Here is a 22,546-nt window from a genome sequence, read left to right on the forward strand (position 1 = left end):
AACTCCTATGTTTATTAAACCGACTTACAAGTAGCAACAAACACCTTCAGTCTTTGACTATATCAGTGAAGATAGATGCCTTAGTGTGGTGACAGGTGGCAGAAGTGACCACTTCAGCTTGAATGGCTTGCCTGAAGCTGAATGATGTCTTAGAAGCCAAGGTCTTGTCTGTGTTGAGTACAACCCTGACTTATGTACTCTTGGACCTTGCCCAGAGCCGAGCTGTCAGGGTCCCTGGACTCTTCTTAGGCAGGCTACACTGTATGTGAGCCCTGAGTGATACTTAGCACCCACTGTGCACCATTGCCTATGCTTTCCTATACCCGACCTGGTGCTGGGGCACACTTATCTTCCTGGAGGGACGACTCGGTTGTCTTCCTGCCTTCGTCTGCTGCACATTTGCAGCCTACACCCTTTCCTTTACAGCCCTGATTGACTAAGGCCACTCTGTAGATAAGGCTGGCCTTGATCACAGAGATCAGAAATCTGTCTGTCTCTGCCTTCACAGTGCTGGGATTAAAGATGTCTGTCCATGATAACCTGTATCTTGGTTACATTTGGGTCATTGTTTTTGTGAAGAAATAAATTAGAACTAGTTAATTCTGATCTGGCTTGTCTGTTTAATTGCCTTTCTCCACAGAAATTTAAGCACCAGATAAAGCTGTATTTTAGTACATCTTGGCTTTTGTCTCAGGGAGTCCTTTATACCCTAAGTAACCCTGTCTTAAATAGGTTCAAATGACATTTTAAAATGTTAAAATTGCCACAATCAGATTTTATGTCAGTGAATTTATAGTGTATGTGTCTTCTTTTTCCACCTGGCCCTCTGTAAAGACCCCGTGGTGACTCTACTGATGCCTACCTCAGCTCTGTTCTGACTTTCCTATCTGACCTCACTGCCCAGCTAAGTTTGCCAAGTTTTTACATAGTTATTTAGGTTTTGATCTGGATTTTTCAGTTTTGTGAACCAATTTAGGGGATTAGTTTTTAAGAGTTCTTGGTGGCCATGAGCAATAATGTATCTTGGTCATTTAGGATGTCTTTTTTTTTCCCCTTCAGCAGTGTCTTCTGTCTCCTTTCAGGTTCATAGGGCATAGAGTGTGCTGTCTCCTCATGTTCTTATCCAGTCCCCTGGAGCAGTGGGATCAATGACTGATGCTACTGTCTTGCTTTACTTACTATTTGTCAGGATCAGCCCTCCATGTCTTTGCCTTGGAGAACACTTCAGAAAGCAAAAGATGGCTAAAGCTCTTCCTTGGGCCTCTCTCTTCCACTCACTTCTCATTGGTTGTCCACTTACAACAGTTATACACAAAACATGGGCATTCACATACACACTACTTAGAGGATGCAGTCTGCAAACAAGGTTACCTCAATATTCTAGGACATAGGCTCCTCTTAAAACCCTTATAATTACTAAGTGTTTTCTATTCTGATTGAGTGTTCTTTCTATTCCAGCTATGCAAAGGGCGATCTTGACATATCTTACATCACATCCAGGATTGCAGGTAGGTCTACTTGGAGGATAGACATCTGTAGGAGATGTAGACAAAGGACCAGTGGAGGTAGCCAACGTGCAAGGTGCCTCTTTAGCCTATTTGATAGCTGTGGATTCATCTGAGGTTTGGCCTGGAGAGCTACCCCAAAAGAGTGGAGGGTAGGTTACATATATTGAGCATATTTCCTGGCCACTGTTAGCCCAGCTTCTGGTATGATTGGAACTCTGAGGATACAGAGGAAGTAATGGTAGGACATTTAAAACTAGATAATCTAGGCAAACTATAATCAGAAAAGTCACCTAAATACCATGACTGATTGATTTTATCATGTCACCAGGAAAGCTCTCTCAGATATCAGTAGTTAGCTTTGTAATGTTTCCCATATTGTATTTTATACACATAACACTACATAGACCGGGAGACTTTAAGAGGATAAGAAGAGCCTGTGTTTGGCCGGCTGCCTGACTGGGGGGTGAGCCCAGCCCAAGAGGGCAATCCCCTAGCATCTAACTTGGGCCTACTTTGTTTCAGTGATGTCGTTCCCAGCAGAAGGTGTGGAGTCAGCAATCAAAAACAATATAGAGGATGTACGATTGTTTCTGGATGCCAAGCATCCAGGACATTATGCTGTCTACAACCTTTCTCCAAGAATATACCGGGCTTCCAAGTTCCACAATCGGGTAAGTGGCCTTGAATTATTCTTTTACGATTTGGGCCATTTTCTCACTTAAGTGCAGTCTTAAGTGATGGATCTGCACTAACCTGATATGGACAGTGCCAGACAGCTGCAGGGAGGGCTAGAGGTATGGCCAGGGATAGGGATAGGCCAGAGTGTCATATGCACACACAGAGAATGAGAGACAGAGAAAGACCTTGAAAAGACTTTTGCTTCCCTTTCCTCTCCTTGGCACAGGAAAAGCTAGTTCATTTTGCAGCATCAGTGAACCACTCCTGTGGCACAGGTACTCATAGCCAAGAGGGATGTCAGATGAGAACCCTAGCTGAGGAAGATGCTCAGAGTTTCAGGCCACTTCAGTTATAGAATCACTCAAAAAGGACAATTGTGTGGAGAGGGGAAGAAGGGGAGGCTAAAGGTATCTGCTATCAAGTCTGACAACCAAGTTAATTCTCTCGGACCCACATGGTGGAAGGAGAAAATCAACTCTTTATTAGTTTTCCTCTAACCTCCACATACATATGCTCTGTGGCACTTGTGTGTATGCATGTACACGGGCACACAAAGGTTAAAAGGAAAATGGTTTTTAAAAAGGACAGTGTTGTAGGCAAAGACAAAGTAACCCTGTGAATATGCCAGCCACCTTGGGACTGGTGTAGAAACTTAGCTGAATGGACTTTCTCCCTACAGGTCACTGAGTGTGGCTGGGCAGTCAGGCGGGCACCACATCTCCACAGTTTGTATACTCTATGCAGGAGCATGCATGCCTGGCTCCGGGAAGACCACAGGAACGTCTGTGTTGTACATTGCATGGTAAGTTGTGTTAGCTGCATATTCTGAACCAAAGCCACATTGGTCCTGGGTACGATAGGGGAACACTGACCAGAGGAAGACCTCTGTGCTTGGAGCTTTGGGCTTGATGGACACAGACTCCCTGGTTCCTACTCCTATGGGACAAAAAGTACTCAGAAGGGCTCTTTTTTGGTGATCCAAGCAGCACATCCAGCATCTCCAGCATCTGGGGGAGGGATATGCAACCTTGAAATAATTGAGTTTTTACCTCAAGTTTTTCTAACCACAGAATGAGGAAGAAAGATTTGAATACCTTGCATTTGTGACACCCAACAGGAAGTACACTTAGGGCTCTGTCCTCCTGTACTGCAACTGTGTTTTGATTTTTTTGATATACGGTCTGGCTGTTCTGGGACTCACTATGTAGATCAGCCTGGCCTCTAACTCACAGAGATTCACCTGCCTCTGTTTTCCAAGTGCTGGAGTTAATGGCGAATACCACCACATCTGGCACAACTATTATTATGAGAACAGTAGTAAGATGGACCTGGTAATACTGGCTGGTAATCTCAGCTACTTGAGAGGCTGAGGCAGAAAGATCAAAAGGTAAAAGTCAACCTAAACAATAGTAGTGAGAGCCTGACTCAAAATAAGTGAAAGTGTTGGGAGTATAGCACTTACCTAGCATGTAGGAGGTCCTAGGTTTAGTTCTCAGTGACACAAATGAAGAAAAAGATGATGATAAGAGGTCTTAGGAAGGGATTGAATGTGATGAGGCCATCTGAGTGGGAGGTCAACCTGTGCACTTTGCTAATGACTTGATTATCTTCTGGGCTTAAATTTTCATTGCATGAAGCATATTTACACATTTAGATACTTATGTTCCTAAGTGTATCCTAAACAAACCTAGCGTTAGAGCCTTCCCGTAGCCACAGAGATAGGTAGGTTTACGGGAACTGTTGTGAGTCTTCTTCCTTTCTGTGCGTGGGCATATGTGTAAAAGAAATGTGCCTTCGTTGTAGGATGGGAGAGCTGCGTCTGCTGTGGCAGTCTGTGCATTCCTGTGCTTCTGCCGTCTCTTCAGCACTGCAGAGGCTGCTGTGTACATGTTCAGCATGAAGCGCTGCCCACCAGGCATTTGGCCATCCCACAAAAGGTACCAGGTGATCCTTGCTGGGGACAATGATGCCTACAGCTCTTTTGGCCCTGAAGTGGTGCTGCCTTCACTGTGTTGGACCTGCAGTCAGGTACTCTAGTTTGCCGAAGGCCAAGTCAGTATCACTGTGGTTTCTAGCTCTTCCCTAGACCTGTGCCCATGGGTACCCAACAGCTGCAGGCCATAGTTGACATTCAACTAAAGCTCTCCAGCTGTGATGACTTCTGACTTGTGGTGCCAGTCTCTTACTGAGGGCCTGGGTACCAGATTTTTCAGTAAATGTGTGAACTCTATGTGGCCATGTCTTCTGTGGAATCCAAACTTATGTGGACTTAGGATGTTATTTGATAATGCACTGTGAACCTTCACACTTTAAAATGTGAAGTGTTGTTACCCTGCTTGCTCTGACGTCACAAAAATGCATATAAGATTCACTCAGACATTCCTGCTGCCATAGATCATTCACTTGCAGTGTAAAGAAATCAATTTCTTTTGTTTTCCTTTTGTTTTTTTGACACAAGGATCCACTCTGAAGCTCAGCCTGGCCTAGAACTCACTATGTAGGATAGACTGGTCTCAAACTTAGGCCAGTGTCTTAGTGCTGAAATTATAGTTATTAGTTGTCGTATCTGGTTAAGAAGCAAATTATTGTGTCTCTGCCTATTTCTGCCCCTTGTCCACTGACTAGGGGACTACCACATTTACTAGCTATGTCCATTCATAGTTAGTATTCACTATTCCCCTAAAGCAAATCTTTCATTGAGAAGTTCAGGTCTAGAGAGACATTGCCCATCCATCATAAATGCCTCTGCCTTAATGAGTACTTGGAAAAACATGCATCAACCTCCTCTCTAAGAAAGTGGGTGGGTGGAACATGAAACAAAAGCCAACATGAATGCTATTATGAGGCAAAGGTCCAGGCAGTAAGGGGCTCCATATTTTGGCAGTAGGAGTTGTAAGTGCTCTTCCCAATGTGCACACATCTCTTGTGAATGGGACCCACCTTATTTGCTCACTGACTGGTGGGTAGAGCATCATGATGGCAGTATGTTCCTCAGGCCATATGAGGAGAATGGCTTTGCATCTGTGTCCCCATTCTAGCCTCTGCTAGGGGTGACTGGAAGGATTCAGCATATTGAGCTCTTAGCCATTTGTACTATTGTTTTCCACATGTTGGGGCCTGCTGGGCAGGAGATGTGGGCAGCAGCGCTGCTAAGTGTGGGTGGAGCATAAAACAAGACAGTATCTTTGATACTCTGCCGTGAACCCTGGGACCTCATGGAGGCACAGTGACTTGGTGTCACTCATGTCCTAACAGTCACTGAGACAACTTCATATCTCTGCACTTTCAAACCCTTTGTAAACTGGGACCCTCATGCCATCAACTTGCCTCAGATCCAAAAAATCACTGGAGAGATGATGCACTTGCTGCCAGGACAGATTTGGTTGGACACCATATGAGAAGACTCAGAATACTGTGGTGTGCATGGGTAAAGCTTTGGGGTATTGTAACAGAGTGTCTATGCCTTCATGTCTGTTCTCCACAGTCTCCAGAAAGCAAGGAGAGGGAGGTATATGTAGTGTCTGACCCTTTCTGTCCTGAGGGAAATAAATAGAACCAAAGAGTACATTGGAATTCAGAAGGAAATTTAAAGGAGCTGATGAGTCTGCCAAAGACCCTAGCAAGAAAAACAAAGAAGATTGAGATATGTGTGTGTTTGGGGGGCAGAGGGGCTGATAATCACCTTAGTAGAGCTGCATAGTAGTATAAGAATCTCAGACTCTTGGGTAGACTCTGACCAAGAGAGGAGTAACCAGTGATCTGAAAGACAAATCACCATGTATTGCTCACCTGCAAACCAACAAAAGACCAGAAACCCAAGAGTTTGTTGCAAATGGCCAATCATGTATGTAGGTGAACCCAGAAGAAAGTTAAGTACAGAATGAAACACTGCGTACACGAGCATCTCCAGGATCCACAGCAGCTACAGCCACAGGCCTAGAATGTCGGAACAAGAACCCATCCTTACATATCATCTTACTTCTTCCCAAATATCCTGAACACAGACAGTCAGAGCCAGAGGGAAGGAAGCCACTTGCAAGAAAGGAAAGCATGACTTACAGACTCAGAAACCCTGGCCACCAAACGAAGAGTTTCCTTCCTTCCTTCCTTTCTTCCTTCCTTCTTTTTTTCTTCCTTCTTTCCTTCTTTCCTTCTTTTTTTCTTTCCTTCCTGTTTGTTGGAGACAGGGTCACTCTCTACCTAGCCCTGGCTGTCCTGGAACTCACAGTAGATCAGGCTGGCCTTAAACTCACAGAGATCCCACACACCCTTTTTCAAGACATGTAACCTCTCTATGTATCCTTGGCTGGCTTTTGATTTGCTATGTAGACCGGACTGGCGTCAAGCTCTTAGAGATCTTTCTGCCTCTCTGCCTCAGCCTCACAAATGTTAGCACTGAAGGTATGCTCCACCATGCAAGGCCTGAAGATCGTTTTAAACATAGTGATTAGTAAGTCAGTAGAAGAAAGGACATGAGTGCATAAAAATGTTTATTTAGCCAGAGTGAATTAAAGAAGAAAAATGAAACCAAGAAAACATAAGTAGAAGAAAATACAGGTTTTAGTCCATCCATGTCGGCATTGAGACTTAGCACAAATAATCCAAGAGCTCCAGTCAAAGACCCAGGACAGACGAGATGAGTATGAGGAGCATCTAGCAGCATAGGGAGCAGGCTGCATCAGCGGCCCTGCTGCTGTAGGGCCTGTGGGTTGTCCTACACACCAACAACAGGTCCTACTCAGGTCACAGGCTGCATTCGGGGGCCTAGCCACATTGTCAGGTTAAGGTTGAACCTCTGACATCCCAGAGAGCTTGTTTCCCCTTCATTTTGGCTCTACTTCCAGACTCAGCTGTGGATGCCCTCCATGCTATTTGCTGTTGGCTAGTCATCAGGTGAACACAGTCTTAAGGGTGTGGCTACCACAGTTTCCTGTCTCCTGCAACTCAGACAAGTCTGCAGGAGAATCGCATCCCTTCACCCATGTTTATTGAGGAAGACAGCTGGTTCCCATCCCTGTCCCCTGCCAGAGGAGCCACTATTGGTGGGAGCCTGACACAAAGATGTCCCACTGCAACACTCCCCAGAAGAAAGGAAGAGAAGCTCTATCATCAGTAGACAAAGTAAATTAGAGCTGAGCATGGAGGTGTATGCCTATCGTCTCAGAACTGGGAAGGCAGGAGCAGAACGACCATGAGTTCAAGGCCACCTGGACTGCATAGCAAAACCCTAGCTCAAAAACAAACAAACAAACAAGCAAACAAAAGTCACAAAACAAACAACTGGGTATAGAGGCACATATCTATATCCCATGGCTTGAAGTTAGATACAAGAGTTCAAAGCCAGTTTTAGTTACATAAGAAGTTTGAGGACAGTCTGGGCTATGTGACCTTGTCTTAAATCAAAAATTATATGGTGTGGTAAACCTAGAGAAATGGCTAAGTGGTTCAGGCCAGAAGACCTGGATTCAATTCTTAACACCCACATGGAGGCTCACACCTATGTACAGCTCTAGTCCCAGGGGGGTCCAGGTCTTCTGGCCTCTTGGGGCACCATGTTTGTGCGTGGTGTGCAGACTAGTCTACATGAAGGCAAACCCTGGCATACATAAAGTAAACAAGAGGCAGACTCCTAACATCCTTCTCTCAGTACTCAGTAGAATAAATACACATAAAATCAGCGACTCTGTACCATTGACTGACTGCTATAGAATATTTCATCATAAATTGAAAGATATATTTCTTTCAAATGTGTTGAACATCAAAGCAACGTCAGTTTGAGCCATTAGTTAAATCTCAACAAATTTCTTTTTATATTTTGAAAAGTGTGTGTGTGTGTGTATGTGTGTGTGTGTGTGTGTGTGTGTGTCTGTGTGTACTAGAGATACAGGTCATTGTGCTTAGCTACCTCTCCAGCCCCTAAATTAAAAGTTTCTTATATTGAAATTATACGTGCAAAATATGTTCTCAAGCCCTAAGGGTTAATAAGACAAGAAACCATTAACATAATCTAGAAGACATTCTAATTTTTTCAAAATGAAGCTTCTAAACAATCATAGGTAAAAAAGAAAGTCTCAAGGGATTTAAAAATGGCTTTAAGTACCATAATGGAAAAGTGTCTGATGTTTCTGTCCCCTGAGGACATCACATGCTTGGGTGACAGGTGCATGTCTGCCTTAGGTACATTGAATACGTGTGTGACATGGTGACAGGCACATGTCTGCCTTAGGTACATTGAATACGTGTGTGACATGGTGACAGGCGCGTGTCTACCTTAGGTACATTGAATACGTGTGTGACATGGTGACAGGCGTGTGTCTGCCTTAGGTACATTGAATACGTGTGTGACATGGTGGCAGGCGCGTGTCTGCCTTAGGTACATTGAATACGTGTGTGACATGGTGACAGGCGCGTGTCTGCCTTAGGTACATTGAATACGTGTGTGACATGGTGACAGGCGCGTGTCTGCCTTAGGTACATTGAATACGTGTGTGACATGGTGGCAGGCGCGTGTCTGCCTTAGGTACATTGAATACGTGTGTGACATGGTGACAGGCGCGTGTCTGCCTTAGGTACATTGAATACGTGTGTGACATGGTGACAGGCGCGTGTCTACCTTAGGTACATTGAATACGTGTGTGACATGGTGACAGGCGCGTGTCTGCCTTAGGTACATTGAATACGTATGTGACATGGTGACAGGTGCATGTCTACCTTAGGTACATTGAATACGTATGTGACACATATGTGACATGGTGACAGGTGCGTGTCTGCCTTAGGTACATTGAATACGTGTGTGACATGGTGACAGGCACATGTCTGCCTTAGGTACATTGAATACGTGTGTGACATGGTGACAGGCGCGTGTCTGCCTTAGGTACATTGAATACGTGTGTGACATGGTGACAGGCGCGTGTCTGCCTTAGGTACATTGAATACGTGTGTGACATGGTGACAGGCGCGTGTCTGCCTTAGATACATTGAATACGTATGTGACATGGTGGCAGGTGCGTATCTACCTTAGGTACATTGAATACGTATGTGACATGGTGACAGGTGCGTGTCTACCTTAGATACATTGAATACGTGTGTGACATGGTGACAGGCGCGTGTCTGCCTTAGGTACATTGAATACGTATGTGACACATATGTGACATGGTGACAGGTGTGTGTCTGCCTTAGGTACATTGAATACGTGTGTGACATGGTGGCAGAGGAACCCATCACGCCCCACAGCAAGCCAATGCTGGTGAAATCTGTTGTCATGACCCCTGTGCCACTGTTCAGCAAGCAGAGGAATGGCTGCCGACCATTCTGTGAGGTCTATGTTGGGGAGGAGCGTGTAACCACCACATCCCAGGAGTATGACAGGATGAAGTGAGTACAAATTTGGGATTTCTCACCCCTTGTTGTTTTGAGTCCTCTTGCAAACTTCTGAAGCAGAAACTACCTTTTGTTTTGATTGACCTGTGCTAAGTACAAATGATTTCATGTTGGACTGAGGGTGGAGAAAGAGGGGTTATGTACAAGAGTACATACACTTAGGAGATAGAGGCAGGTTGATCTCTGAGTTCGAGGCCAGCCTGTTCTCCAGAGCAAGTTTCAGGGCAGCTGGGCTCCATAGAAAAACCCTATCTCAGCAAACAAAAAAAGAGTGGCTTCTTGGAATAACTTGGTACACAAACATCCAGAGAAAGTGTGGGTTCAAATGTTTGGTAACATCTTAGAACTCTTTTTTTGTTTGTTTGTTTATACTTAATGTAAGCCAATGTCTCAATGTGTTCCAGGGAATTTAAAATTGAGGATGGCAAGGCTGTCATCCCCCTGGGCATAACAGTTCAAGGCGATGTCCTCATCATCATTTACCATGCCAGATCCACTTTAGGAGGGAGACTGCAGGCCAAGGTGAGTGTTACTGTGTGACTGGGCCTCTGGATTGACCTTACTACCCAGTGAGCTATAGGCTAGTGTGTCTTAAGTGTCTGAGCCAGTCCTCAGTGCTCACCCTATGGCACAGGGCAAAGGGGATTTTATTCTGAAAGGTCCAGAATCTCCCCCATGAGCATAGACTGTAATCTTCACCAAGGGTTGTTGTACTTAGTCTTGGTACTTCTCCTGCCTCAGCCCAAGCTGTTCGGGCCCCTATGCAGGCATCTTCTCTACTTTCACCAAGCATTTGGCAAGGAGTACCATCCTCCGGGTAGTGTTACCCTATCTGTACTGTGCCTTGAATTCCCTTGAGAAGAACAGATTAATTGGACCCAATCAGACAGCTTATATTCTTGGGGAAGAACTCTGATCCAGAGTTAGTATGCACTCTCAATGGGTCTCCTGCTGGTCTTCTTGTAGATGGCGTCCATGAAAATGTTCCAGATTCAGTTCCACACTGGGTTCGTGCCTCGAAACGCAACCACTGTGAAATTTGCAAAGTATGTTGGTGTTGCACTGTGCTGCTGTTGGAGAGGGACAGGTACCCAGAACCACTAGCTGAACACATGAATATGGGTCAGTCAAAAAAACCCCAAAAGACTAGCAAGTGTGAGGCCTGCCACATGATACTGGACCTAGGCCCTGGGCCTGTTTGTGTCTTCTGTCCCTCACAGTTTACGAAGGACCCAAGTTAGCTTCCACTTGGTTCCTGACCCCTTTGGACTGACCTTATGCATTTCTTTTTAGAATTTAGCCAGTTAAGTCTAGATGTGGTGTAACCAGTGGTGTGGCAAAGTTTACTCTATATTTGATTCTTTGCTCAGTGCACAGGGCTCTGAGTGCACAGTGTTGGGTACAGAGTTGGGAGGTAATGTTCTGGTCCTACTTTCTATAAGCTTGGTCTGCTTTTATAAACAAATATATGAACAAATACTACAAAGGAGTAACTCTCCAGGTGACAGGACTTTCGCAATAGTGTTGTGTATATTGGGTTCTAACAACAGGCTCTAGCTTATGAAGAGCTGGCATCACTCACCACTTCAAGGTTGTTGGTATAGCCTATAATCATCATGATATATTTTCAGATTCAGTTGTGTGGGTCTTGCTTCATCAAAAACATTCATCAGCCCTGGGTAGAAAAGAAATGAGGGTTCCCAGAGTGAGCAGAGAGTTGCCAGGAGCTATGCCCCTGCCATGTTATGTTCTTGCTTTTTGCACTCCCCTGTGGAAGCACTAAACAGAGCATGCCACAGGTCACAACTCCAGGAGACTGTGTAGGTGTATTAATGGTGTTTGCTAATCTCTTGCATTTATTTGACATTAATACCCCACTCTTTGTTTGTTTGAGACAAGGTCTCTTACTCCGTAGCTTAGGCTTACACCAACTATGTAACCCATGCATGTCGATCCTCTTGCCTCCGTTTCCCTCACAAGCGTTGGAATTACAGGTACCTCACTCACTCCTTTTCTTGCAGACAGTAGTTTCTGTAGTTTTCAGCCACCATAGAGGGAGGCATGGTCAGGTTTTTTGTTTTGTTTTATTTTGTTTTTGTTTTTGTTTTTGTTTTTTTAAGACCAAATGACTGAAGACCACCAAGAAAATGGAGGCAAAAGGCCTAAATGATTCAGGTATTAGAGTTTTTTTGTTTGTTTGTTTGTTTGTTTTGTTTTGTTTTTTGGTTTGTTTTTTTTTTTTTTCGGAGCTGGGGACCGAACCCAGGGCCTTGCGCTTCCTAGGCAAGTGCTCTACCACTGAGCTAAATCCCCAGCCCCAGGTATTAGAGTTTTTTAACAAGAACTTTCAATAGTTCTGATTAGTATTGCAATGGTTTGAATGACTCCACCAAGTTCATGCTGGAATTTAATTCCCATTGAGAGTTTTTAAGAGGCCTAGTGACTTTATCTGACTATAGTGTCTGGGTCTCGCCTTTGAAAGGCTAATTAAGATTAAATGAGGCCATGAACACAGGGCTCTATCCACTGGGACTGTGGCTTATATAAGAAGATGAAGAAGCCTGAGGTAGGACACTGTATCTGGCCATAGGATGCCCAGGGCCATCTAGGGACCCTACAAAGCTGCTGCCAGTCAAGAAGCTCTCACCAGCTTCAGACACCAGTCTCTGACCTCTCAGCCTTCAGAACCATGAAAAGCATAAGCCTTTATTTTCTCTCAATCTGTTATGGCAACAAAAAATGGATCAAGACAACATATTGAGGAAATCACAGATGGCTCTGAAAATAAAGGTAATTGTTAACCAAGCCTGATGATTTGAGTTTGATTACAGGAACCGATAGGGTGGAAGGAAAAAACCAGCTCCTGCAAGTTGTCCTCTAACCTCTTAATTCAGGTTGTAACTCTTGTGCACACACACACAGACAGACACACACACACACACACACACACACACACACACACACACACACACACAAATTAAATATATTAAAATATAATAAATAAATAAATTTTAAGAAAGAAATCAGAGGTAAAAATGGAGCATTTCAGCAGACCTAGAATGTGGAAGCAAGAGAGATGATTTCTAGAACTGAAAACACAGCTTACATGAAAAATTTGGGAATTGTCTTGGCAGCAGAGCAGTCACAGTAAATTGTAAAAAATATATTCTTCAGACTGAGCACAGAGGAGGTGAATAGACAGATAAATGTCAGGTCTGAAGTCAAAGGAGAAGAACAGATTCAGCTCCTGGGAAAGTAGCAGACATCTGCCAGTGAGGTGTCAGGGCCATGCATACCAAGTACTTTCTAACAGGAAGAGAAGCCTTGCTTAGAGCATAGGTAAATTGCTGAAAGCACCTGGTGGGGAGATACCATGATTGCCGTGGTAAGGCTAACATCTGTGAGTGAACTGAAGGGCTAGTAGCCAGAAGTCAGGGCAGCATCATCTTAGGAGTGATGAAATATGAAGCTTCTCTATCTAGGGAAAGCGGCCTTGTATAGTGATTAATTTAGCAGATGTGTTCAAGGAAACAGAGAGAGGCAGTTTAGTACCAGAGGGAAGGCAGAACAAACTAGAAGCAAGCATAGCTATAAGATATGAGGAAGATTGGGATGCTCACGGCAGTGAGTAAAACTAGTGTGTTCACTGCCTAATACATCAGAAATCACCATTAACAAGTAGATTTGTATGGAGCTAGACACGGTGGTAAACACCTTGGGAGGAAAAAGTAGTCAGATTTGCATGAGTTTGAGGCCAACTTGGTCTACATAGGGAGTTCCAATACAGTTAGGATTGTATAGAAAGACCCTATCTAAAAACGGGGGAGGGGGAGAAAGATTTGTTTGTAGTAAAATACGTAACAGCAGCACTAACCAAAGAGTCAGGAGAGGAAACGATCTCTCATGAGCCTCTGAGGCCTGGCAGTCAGCGATGTGTTCATTGCAAGTCAAGAAGTATGCTATGATTCCACAGAAGGCAATAAAGAGCTTAATAAGGTAGAGGAGAGGACATGTGGAACACAAAATATAACTTAATCTAGGTAAGGTCAGGATGAAGAGAGGAAGAAACAGAACCAAAAGAGATGGAAGGAAGCCAAGCAACAGAGTCATCCCTAGAGGGTTAGTCTGATTCCAGATATACAAAACAGTGGTGTTGTTAAATAAACAACCCAACTGAAAACTTAGACCTCAAATGCATGTCGTTTACAAGAGCCATGTTTTAGAAATATATATGTGAAGACCAAAAAGACTAAAGTGATGGAACCTACCACACAAATATAGGCTAAAGATGTAGTTCCTCTCAGTGACAACTAGTGCAGACCAGGGTGAAATGCTTCGAGAGAAAGCAGTTTAGTGTGCGGAAGGGCCTGTGAGGCAGCAACAGACCGTCCATGAGTTTGTGGGTACTCAATCACAGAGTGGATAAATTACATACAGTTGATGTCATTTCTTCTTTCTCTCTCTCTCTTTCTTTTGGCAAGCAGAACAAATAAATCATTATATAGATCTTTTATACAATGACTTGAGTTTTTTCAAACTTTAGTAACTAAAAATAAAAACCTGATTTCTCTATTTTGAAGTATCCAGTGTATGACACTGTTGTGTGAGTTTGGGGGACACTGCAGGCCACAGAAATAGGTTTTATTTGAGTATACTGGCTACATAAGCCTACAGTGAGGCAAGGGCCTTGACAAGAGAAACATACATAATTGTGCAGCAGGATTGCTCTGCAGAGCAGCTGAACTGTAGCTACCGGTAGAAAAGAATTGGGAGCAACACATCAGATGAGCCTGAGTGGGTCAGTCAGGTCATGGGATACAGTAGATCTGAGGTATCCTGTGATCGAATGAGGGTCTGAGGGGGATTTCATCTTACTATACTACAGGCAGGACACAAGTCAGAATTTTGTTTACATGTGTGAGAATTCCCTTCACTGCCCATTGGAGCCTAGACATACCAGTATCTAACCTCCAGGGCCTCTGAAGCCCTGTAACTTGAAACCCAGCTCCCTGGCCCCCTGCTCACACACCCTCATTGTGCCCTCACTGCCCTGCTGGCTAGGCTGGGCAGTCTCAAGGTCAGTAGGGCAGGCAAGTAAGAAATGAGATGTCCCCAGAACTCATCAACCCGTATACAGAACACTCTCCGTGGGCTCTCCTGCCTTGTTTCTCCATCCTCATTGATGGCAAGTTTCAGCCTTTCCTCCCTGTAGCCATCTGCTACGTGTAAGCCTAGCTGCATGTAGTTACTGAGTTATGTCCCAATGGAAAGATACATATGGATACAGGGCAAACCCCTGTCACAGAGCCACCTTGCTCTGCCCTGGGTTGTGCTCCAGTGTGCAGAGGGTTGCATCCCAGGCAGGAAGTAGTAAACTAGGGGTGTCTAAAACATGCAGGCTTATCAGCATGCTTTTTTATAGTAGTAAGAAACAAAATGAATCATTGCTTTGCTACCCAGACAACCACTTTGCTCTCCCCAGCTTTCCTTACACAGTGGTATTGGTAACTACAGAATCACACAGATTCAGAGACCCCCTTACGACCAGGAGTATTTGGCCTTCCTTGACACCTGGGGGACCCCTGAAAATGGTTCACCATTGCTACGTGTGTTTCTTAGATTTTGTTGGCAATGGTGTTGTTGATAGGTAAAAACTTAGTATGATGTACAAAGATAGTGGGTGGCAGATGGATATGTTTGTGACTGAGATGGATATGTTTGTGATTTCTTGGAGCAATTTGGAACTACAAAATGGGGACAGTTTGTAAAACGGCTAAAGTTGTTGCCTACAGGGTAGCCTAGCCCAACCTCCCCTACTCCCCATGCTTCCCTGGTATCTGAAGACCCCATGGCCTCCCCTTTCCCTACTCCCTGCCTAACCCTCTTCTACAGCCCAGGCTGCCTCCCTGAGCCTTCAGCAAGTCTTGTTTCTAGTTTCTGATGGCTAAATCCTGGAAGTCTTAGATTTATGGTTATCTACTAATAATTGGTATTTTCACCAAGGTGTACATATTTTTATAAAAATATTTAAAATTTCAGAGTACCTCATTTAAACCAATCAAGTACCTGTAGTATTTGTCTACTAGAAAGTGATGGGTGGGGCATAGGTAGGGTCTCCGGTCAGAGCTCAAGGTCTGCTGTATGGAGCCTGCCTTCCCTTTTTTCTGGATTTAGAAGTCATGCTATGCTAGCTATCCTGTGGTCACTCTGAGCCCCTGGCCTCCCATAGCAACGTCTGTATTGGTAAGCGCAATATTCTACCACCTTGACACTAGGGAAGCAGGGCAGTCAGTAATTGTGGGTGCATCGGTCCTGCTCTAAGTTGTCCTTACCCTTGTTCCATGGGTGAGGATGGTTATGTGCCTGTTGCCTCACCAGCAGTCGTTTACCCTTCCTGTGGGTGTTGAAGAACTTTGGATACATCTTGGCCATACTCACCCATTCTCTCTTTACCTGTAGGTATGACCTGGATGCTTGTGACATTCAAGAGAAGTACCCAGATCTGTTCCAGGTGAACCTGGAAGTGGAGGTGGAGCCTAGAGACAGGCCCAGCCGAGACGTTCCACCTTGGGAGAATACCAGCCTAAGGGGGTTAAACCCCAAGATCCTCTTTTCCAACAGGGAAGAGCAACAGGACATTCTGTCTAAGTTTGGTAAGATGTGCTCTGGCTCTCAGTGTACTTGCTTGGAACTTAGTTCTAGCTCCTTTCACTTCTGGGTAAGATTTATAGGAACAGAGCTCTGCCTAAGGCTGGGCAATACTTCTGCCCTGGGTTTTGGGCATTCTACCTGCTCTGTGCTTATTAGTAGAAACTCGCTGGTAGGTAATGATACAGCTCTGGAACCAGAGCAGGGAAAGACATGGCATTATGATCCTGAGGCCCTTTCATGGGTTAGTAAGCCCCATGAAACTCTGGGCCTCCTGACGTGGGCACAGCAGGGAAGTCTATTTTCTTTGCTGTGCCAAAGCATCTGCTAGAGCATTGGTTCTCAACCTATGAGTCACAACCCCTTTGGCAAACCGGTCTCCAAAAATATTTGTATTAAGATTCATGGCAGTAGCAAAATTACAGTTATAACATAGTAACAAAAATTTTATGTTGTGTGCTCATCATATCATGTGGAACTATATTTAAGGGTTGCAGCATTAAGAGGGTTGAGAACCACTGCTCTGGTATAAGGTCCTGTTGCTCTCTGGGTGCATGAACCCTTGACCTACTTTTGGGGTTAACATGAATCTGTGACTTGGGGAAGGATTTCCTCCAAAGTTCAGTTTGTACCATAAGTTGACTTAGGTCATATACTCTGGACGTGACAATTTAAATCCCACATTGAAGGTTGTACAATTTACATGTATTCTTAAAAGGAATATATGTTTGCATGTATGTATATGTGTGTGATAGGCTGTATGAGTGTGCTGTGTGTGTTCATGGGTGGGGCACAGCACTGAATAGAAGGATATAGGAATCTAGTTGTAGCCAGATCTTGTTGTTCTCAAGGAACTGGTGCCAGGTGCCCCTGTGGCCTACCATATCCAGTTGCTCTGACTGTGCCTTGCCTGTGTTATGCCTGGCACTGGTGGCCTGATGCAGCCTTTTCCTGACAGGGAAACCAGAGCTACCCCGGCAGCCGGGCTCCACAGCTCAGTATGATGCTGAGGCAGGGTCTCCAGAGGCTGAGATCACAGAGTCGGACTCACCACAGAGCAGCAGCACGGACACCAACCACTTTCTTCACACACTGGATTGGCAGGGTAAGCATAGGGCACAGCTAATCCTTCATCCTTCAATGGGGTCCAGCCTGTCACAGGACCCTGAACTCTCTTGTCACTACTAATTTTTGGCATTATTAACACACAGTTGCAGCATTCTGCAAGGGCCATGTGCTGAGTTCAGGTACTTAGGGTGACAGGTACTTATGAGGACAAGCAAAGTTGAGGTCTCCTTACAGGGGCCATAGCCCTACATCTTGGCCTGTTTTGGAAGGATTTATGTCTGGGGATCAAAACCAGGGCCTTGTGCATGTCAGATAAATCCTTTATAACTGAGCTACACATTAGCCTTGGCTCACAAACTAAGAAGAGTATATATTCGTTTAACACAGAAATAGATACACACACAACACACACATGAATGTGCGCACTCGCATGTGTGTACACACACATGCACACAAAGCTCAAGGTATCAGTTTTATTTCATTATTGATTTGAAGTCATTTGCTGACCATGTCCCTATATACATAGTTTCGTTAACAGGCCCAGGGTTTCATAAGGTCCACAGTAGAGGGATAAGCTAAACTATGGTGGTTAATCACATCCCCACCTGGGAATTACTTTACTTCTTACTGCCTCTAGTTTCTACTGGGCATCATGGTCTCTTCCTCATGTCTCATAGCCTAATTAATACAACTAAACACCTAGGATTCACCTTAACCACTTGCCTCCCTAACTTATAACCCAGGGTATGCCACTACCACTCAGGGAAGGGCATTTCCCCAGGAAGTGCCATTGTATGTCCCCTACTAGGCTATGTTTTACCAAGTGTTTTGCATAGAGATGGAGAGGCTGGCCTGCAGATGAACCTGTGTGAGCCTGAGCTGCTTCGCTGTTGGATAGAGACAGTATTATGGCTCCATGGTGGTCTCTGAAGCTCAATTCTCAAGAAATAAGCTTTGAAGACTAAGATAGCCACTGGGGTTGGCATGAATGAGTGAGGGTCCTGGTGTTGGCTGAGCTCTGAAGACTAAGGTAGCCCACTGGGGTTGGCTTCTGTTTATGTCAGCTTGTTCTGCTCTTTCACAGCTACTCTAGCATGTGGGTCACTAAACCATTGGTTTTCTTTCCACAGAGGAAAAAGACCCAGAGACTGGTGTAGACAATACCTCTCCTAAGGAGAGTCAGTCTAACCTGATTGCAGATGGAGATGGAAGTGAAGTATCAGATGAAGAAGAGGCTTCATGCCCTAGTGAAGAGAGAAAGCCTGGGGCTGGAGAAGATACACCAAGGCTGGCAGCTGGGACCAGACAGCAAGACTTAATATTTGATGTGGGCATGCTGGCTGCCCCACAGGAGCCTGTACAGCCTGAAGAAGGTGTCGATCTCCTGGGGCTGCACTCTGAAGGGGACTTAAGGCCTGCTGCTCCCTTGCAGGCTAGCGGGGTCCAGTCTAGCAACACTGACCTGTTGAGCTCCCTTCTTGAACCATCTGATGCTTCTCAAGTGGGACCTCCTGGTGACCTGCTTGGTGGTGAGACTCCTCTGCTGTTAGCAAGCCCAGTTTCTCTTCTTGGGGTGCAGAGCAACCTGCAAGGAAAAGTCCCTGACACTGGTATGCATTTCAGTTATGCAGAAAATTGGTTTCATAGTAATGAACAAGGCTTAACTGTTCCTGCCATGTAGAAAAAGGATCATCCTGTTATATTGACATCTGGTGGGAAACACCTTCTATAGAAACTGCATGTGTGGCTGCATTAGTTCCTACTGGTCTCAGCTCACAAACCAGGACTGCCAGATCTGGCTTCAGGTGATGCTGTATCCATGGGATAGTCCTAAGATGTAGGACATTAGAAGGGCCATGTATCCCTGGGTGGGCTGCTGGGTGGTATGAGTTCATATTGCTGAGGAAAGGGAGGGCTGAGAGCAAGGCAGCAAGGTTCCCAGGGTGCAGGCTAAGGTATGCTTGTCCCTGCCCTGCCTATGTCTCCTAGTGGACCCATTTGACCAGTTCCTGCTGCCATCCAGCTCGGACACCCAGCCCTGCTCCAAGCCTGATCTCTTTGGAGAGTTTCTCAACTCTGACTCTGTAGCTTCCTCAACTGCCTTCCCATCGACCCACAGCGCCCCACCCCCATCCTGCAGCACTGCCTTCCTGCACCTGGGTAAGTATGGCCATGATGAATATTACATAGAAGCCACGAGTTTATGTCTGAACAGGCCTAGGAGCACCTACTTCCTGAGGCCTGGGGATAGGACTTGGAGATGGAGCAGTGGGCATAAGGGCCTTCTTTCTGTCTGCTCAGCTCTGATATAGCCTAACTTATACCTCTTATACCTAACTTTTCCTCTTCGCAAAGTCTAGGGCTTCCCAAAGCCTAGCAGAACATGATAGCATCTTTTTCTCTGCTGCTTATAGGCCCTGCTAGTGGGCATTTCTGTGACGCTTGGACTGTAGCAGAGACTAGTACTTACTTCTGCCAGAGCTTCTAGGAGGGGAAGGACCAGGACGTGGGAATGACCGGTTAAGGGACCAAAAAAGTCCAGGTTTATGATGAGGCAACAGGATGGCTAAAGACTGATGTGTGCATGTGGGAGCAGCAGACATGACCCATTTAGGCAGAAATTGCTATATCTTGGAGAGAAAGCTTGGTTCTGCTTCCTAGAAGAGAGCAGATGGTCTGGGGTATACTCTGGAGACAGCTGACTGCTCCAAATGGCTTGTGGGTAGAAGGTATGACATACGGCTCCGCCGTGCTGAAGTGGGTGCATGACCAGCAGAGGACACAGGGACTAACTAGCTCTAGACTCCAGGGAGTTCCTAAAAATTCCTATGAGTCCTTTACCCATCGTGGTAGGTTAGAGAAAGGCAGAAAAGCAGCATACAAATGTCCCTGCTACCCTGTGAAGATGTTGCCTGCTGACCTCTGTTGCCCAACTTTATGGCTATCTGCTACATCTTCAGGACCATCAGGAAAAATGCCAGATGATAATGGCTGAGGCCTGCTAGTTCTGCCCGCCAATCCTGTGAGTTCAGAGTATCAGCCACCAGGTGTCTGTCTGAGCAAAGCACTGCCTCGACTGCCTAGCCACATTGGTCCCTTGGATGTAAGCTGGGCAGCAGGTTGCCTCCTGCTTCTGCCTGGGATAAGAAGGTTCCCTCAGCATTATGTGGCGTATATACTCAACCCAAGCCCTGATGTTCTCTGGCTTCTTCCAGGAGATCTGCCAGCAGAGCCCAACAAGGTGATTGCTTCATCCAGCCACCCAGATCTGCTAGGAGGATGGGATACGTGGGCTGAGACTGCTCTACCTGGGCCGGCCTCCATGCCAGTACCAGAAGGTATGACCTCCATCCCCACTGTTCGCTGGTCTCTCGAGACGCAAGTCTCCCCATCCCTTTTGAGAAGAGGACAAGGCAGGGCTCGTTTACAGGTTAGGGTTAGGGTTAGGGTATGTCCTAGTCAGCCTTATGTGCGTGTGAACCACAGAGTTCTCTGCTGCCTGTTCCATGGGAGTGCCCACACTCTGTAAGAGGTTTACCCTTGTGGAGTGGCAACAGTGTCTCCTCCTCCCTTTGTTGAGTGGCAACAGTGTCTCCTCCCTTTGTTGAGTGGCAACAGTGTCTCCTCCTGCTATTCTTCCATGCTGTTCCTTTCCATGAAGGCAAAGTTTGGACATAATTCCTTGCCTGTGTGTGATCAATTGCCCTGTTTGTTTATGTACGTGATTTTCTATATTTTCTGTGTTCTCTGAGGGTACCTCAGAAAAGCTTCCATGTGTGTGCTGTGGCTTCTAGGATGTGCCCTATTGGTGATGTGAATTACAAGGAGTTCTTGACATTTGTGCACATCCATCTGACCACTCTGTGCATACTCTGTGTACCTATAGTTTTATCTTGCTAGCACATTTCTGATCCAAATTCTGGCACAAACCTGTTTGCAAAGTCTAACATACATCCCCTTCTACTATTTTATCAGTTTATTTGCTCAGAAACAAGAATTCTTGTCTTTGGTTTCTCGTCAGAGTTGGATTTAAAAACATTTTACAATTTAGTAAGTATTTTTTAAAAGTTGTTCATTTATTTTAGTGTGTGCATGAGTTGGCACAGGTTGTGCATTTGTAGAAGTTAGAGGGTGACTATTATTTTCTATACTTTTGATTGTGAGGTTTTTCTTTGATTGTTTTCTTCAGGGTTATTTCGTATTCTTTATTAAGCCCTTTTCATGTTGAGAATTCGTTCTTGTTTGTTTATTCCATTCTGATTGCAGTTTCTCCTCCCTCTTCTCCATTTCTCTTCAGAAAAGGGCAGGTATCACATGGATGTCAACCACTCATAGCATCTCAAGTTGCATTAAAACTAGGCACCTCTTCTCCTACTAAGGCTGAAGGAGGCACCCAGCAGGAGGAAAGGGTCACAAATGCAGGCATCAGTCAGAGACAGCCCCCGCTCCCACTGTTAGGAGTCCCACAAGAAGACCAAGCTACACAACTGTAACATATGTGCAGAGGGCCTAGGGCAGTCCCATGGAGGCTCCCTGGTGGCGGTTCAGTCTCTGAGCTCCTTGCAGGTTAGTTGATTCTGTGAGTTTTCTTGGGGTGTCCATGACCCCTGTGGCCCCTACACTCCTTCCTCCTCTTCTTCCACAGGATTTCCCAAGCTAATGTTTAGCTGTGGGTCTCTGCATCTGTTTCTGTCAGTTGCTGGGTAAAGCCTCTCTGGCGACAGTTGGGCTAGGCACCAGTCTAGTATAGCAGAATATCATTAGGAATCATTTCATTGACTTTTTTTTTTAATGTCAATCATGTTTGGTTCTATCCTAGGCCTCTGGGGCCTGACTCTCTAGGCAGTGTCAAGGGTTGGGTACCTCTCGTGGTATGAGTCTCAGGCTGGATCAATCATTGGTTGGCCACTCCTACAATTTTTGCATCACCTTACCCCAGCACATCTTGTAGTCAGGACCAATTGTAGGTCGAAGGTTTATGGCTGGGTTGGTATCTTAGTTCCTCCACTAGAAGACTTGACTGGATACAGAAGAGGGTCAGTTCAGGCTCTGTATCCCCCATTGCTAGGAGTCTTAGCTAGAGTCATCCTCATAGATTGCTGGGAGTTTCCATTTCACTAGATTTCTAGCTTATCCCAGAGATTTGCCCACCCCCCAATTCACTCCTGCCCCCACCTCCACCCATTCCAGTTGTCTCTCCCAGTACTCCATCCTTCCCCAACCTCTCTTGTTTCTATCCACACACCCCCATCCAGATGATACCC

General features: G+C 45.3%; 1 protein-coding gene across 8 annotated transcripts in view; it reads left to right on the top strand.

The window, feature by feature from the left end:
• Positions 1-22,546, top strand: part of Gak (cyclin G associated kinase) — a 74,221-nt gene that overhangs the window by 28,766 nt on the left and 22,909 nt on the right. For 3 of the 8 annotated variants that reach the window (NM_031030.2, XM_063273665.1, XM_017599389.3), the window contains 12 exon segments: positions 1,459-1,508; positions 2,031-2,179; positions 2,866-2,988; positions 3,990-4,123; positions 9,366-9,560; positions 9,971-10,088; positions 10,533-10,612; positions 16,026-16,219; positions 17,173-17,319; positions 18,413-18,892; positions 19,272-19,442; positions 20,498-20,620. In NM_031030.2, the coding sequence (NP_112292.1) occupies positions 1,459-1,508; positions 2,031-2,179; positions 2,866-2,988; positions 3,990-4,123; positions 9,366-9,560; positions 9,971-10,088; positions 10,533-10,612; positions 16,026-16,219; positions 17,173-17,319; positions 18,413-18,892; positions 19,272-19,442; positions 20,498-20,620 (1,964 nt within the window). 8 annotated transcript variants of the gene reach the window in all.

The sequence above is a fragment of the Rattus norvegicus genome, chromosome 14 (genome assembly GCF_036323735.1).
Source record: "Rattus norvegicus strain BN/NHsdMcwi chromosome 14, GRCr8, whole genome shotgun sequence".
NCBI classification, from domain to species: Eukaryota; Metazoa; Chordata; class Mammalia; order Rodentia; family Muridae; genus Rattus; species Rattus norvegicus.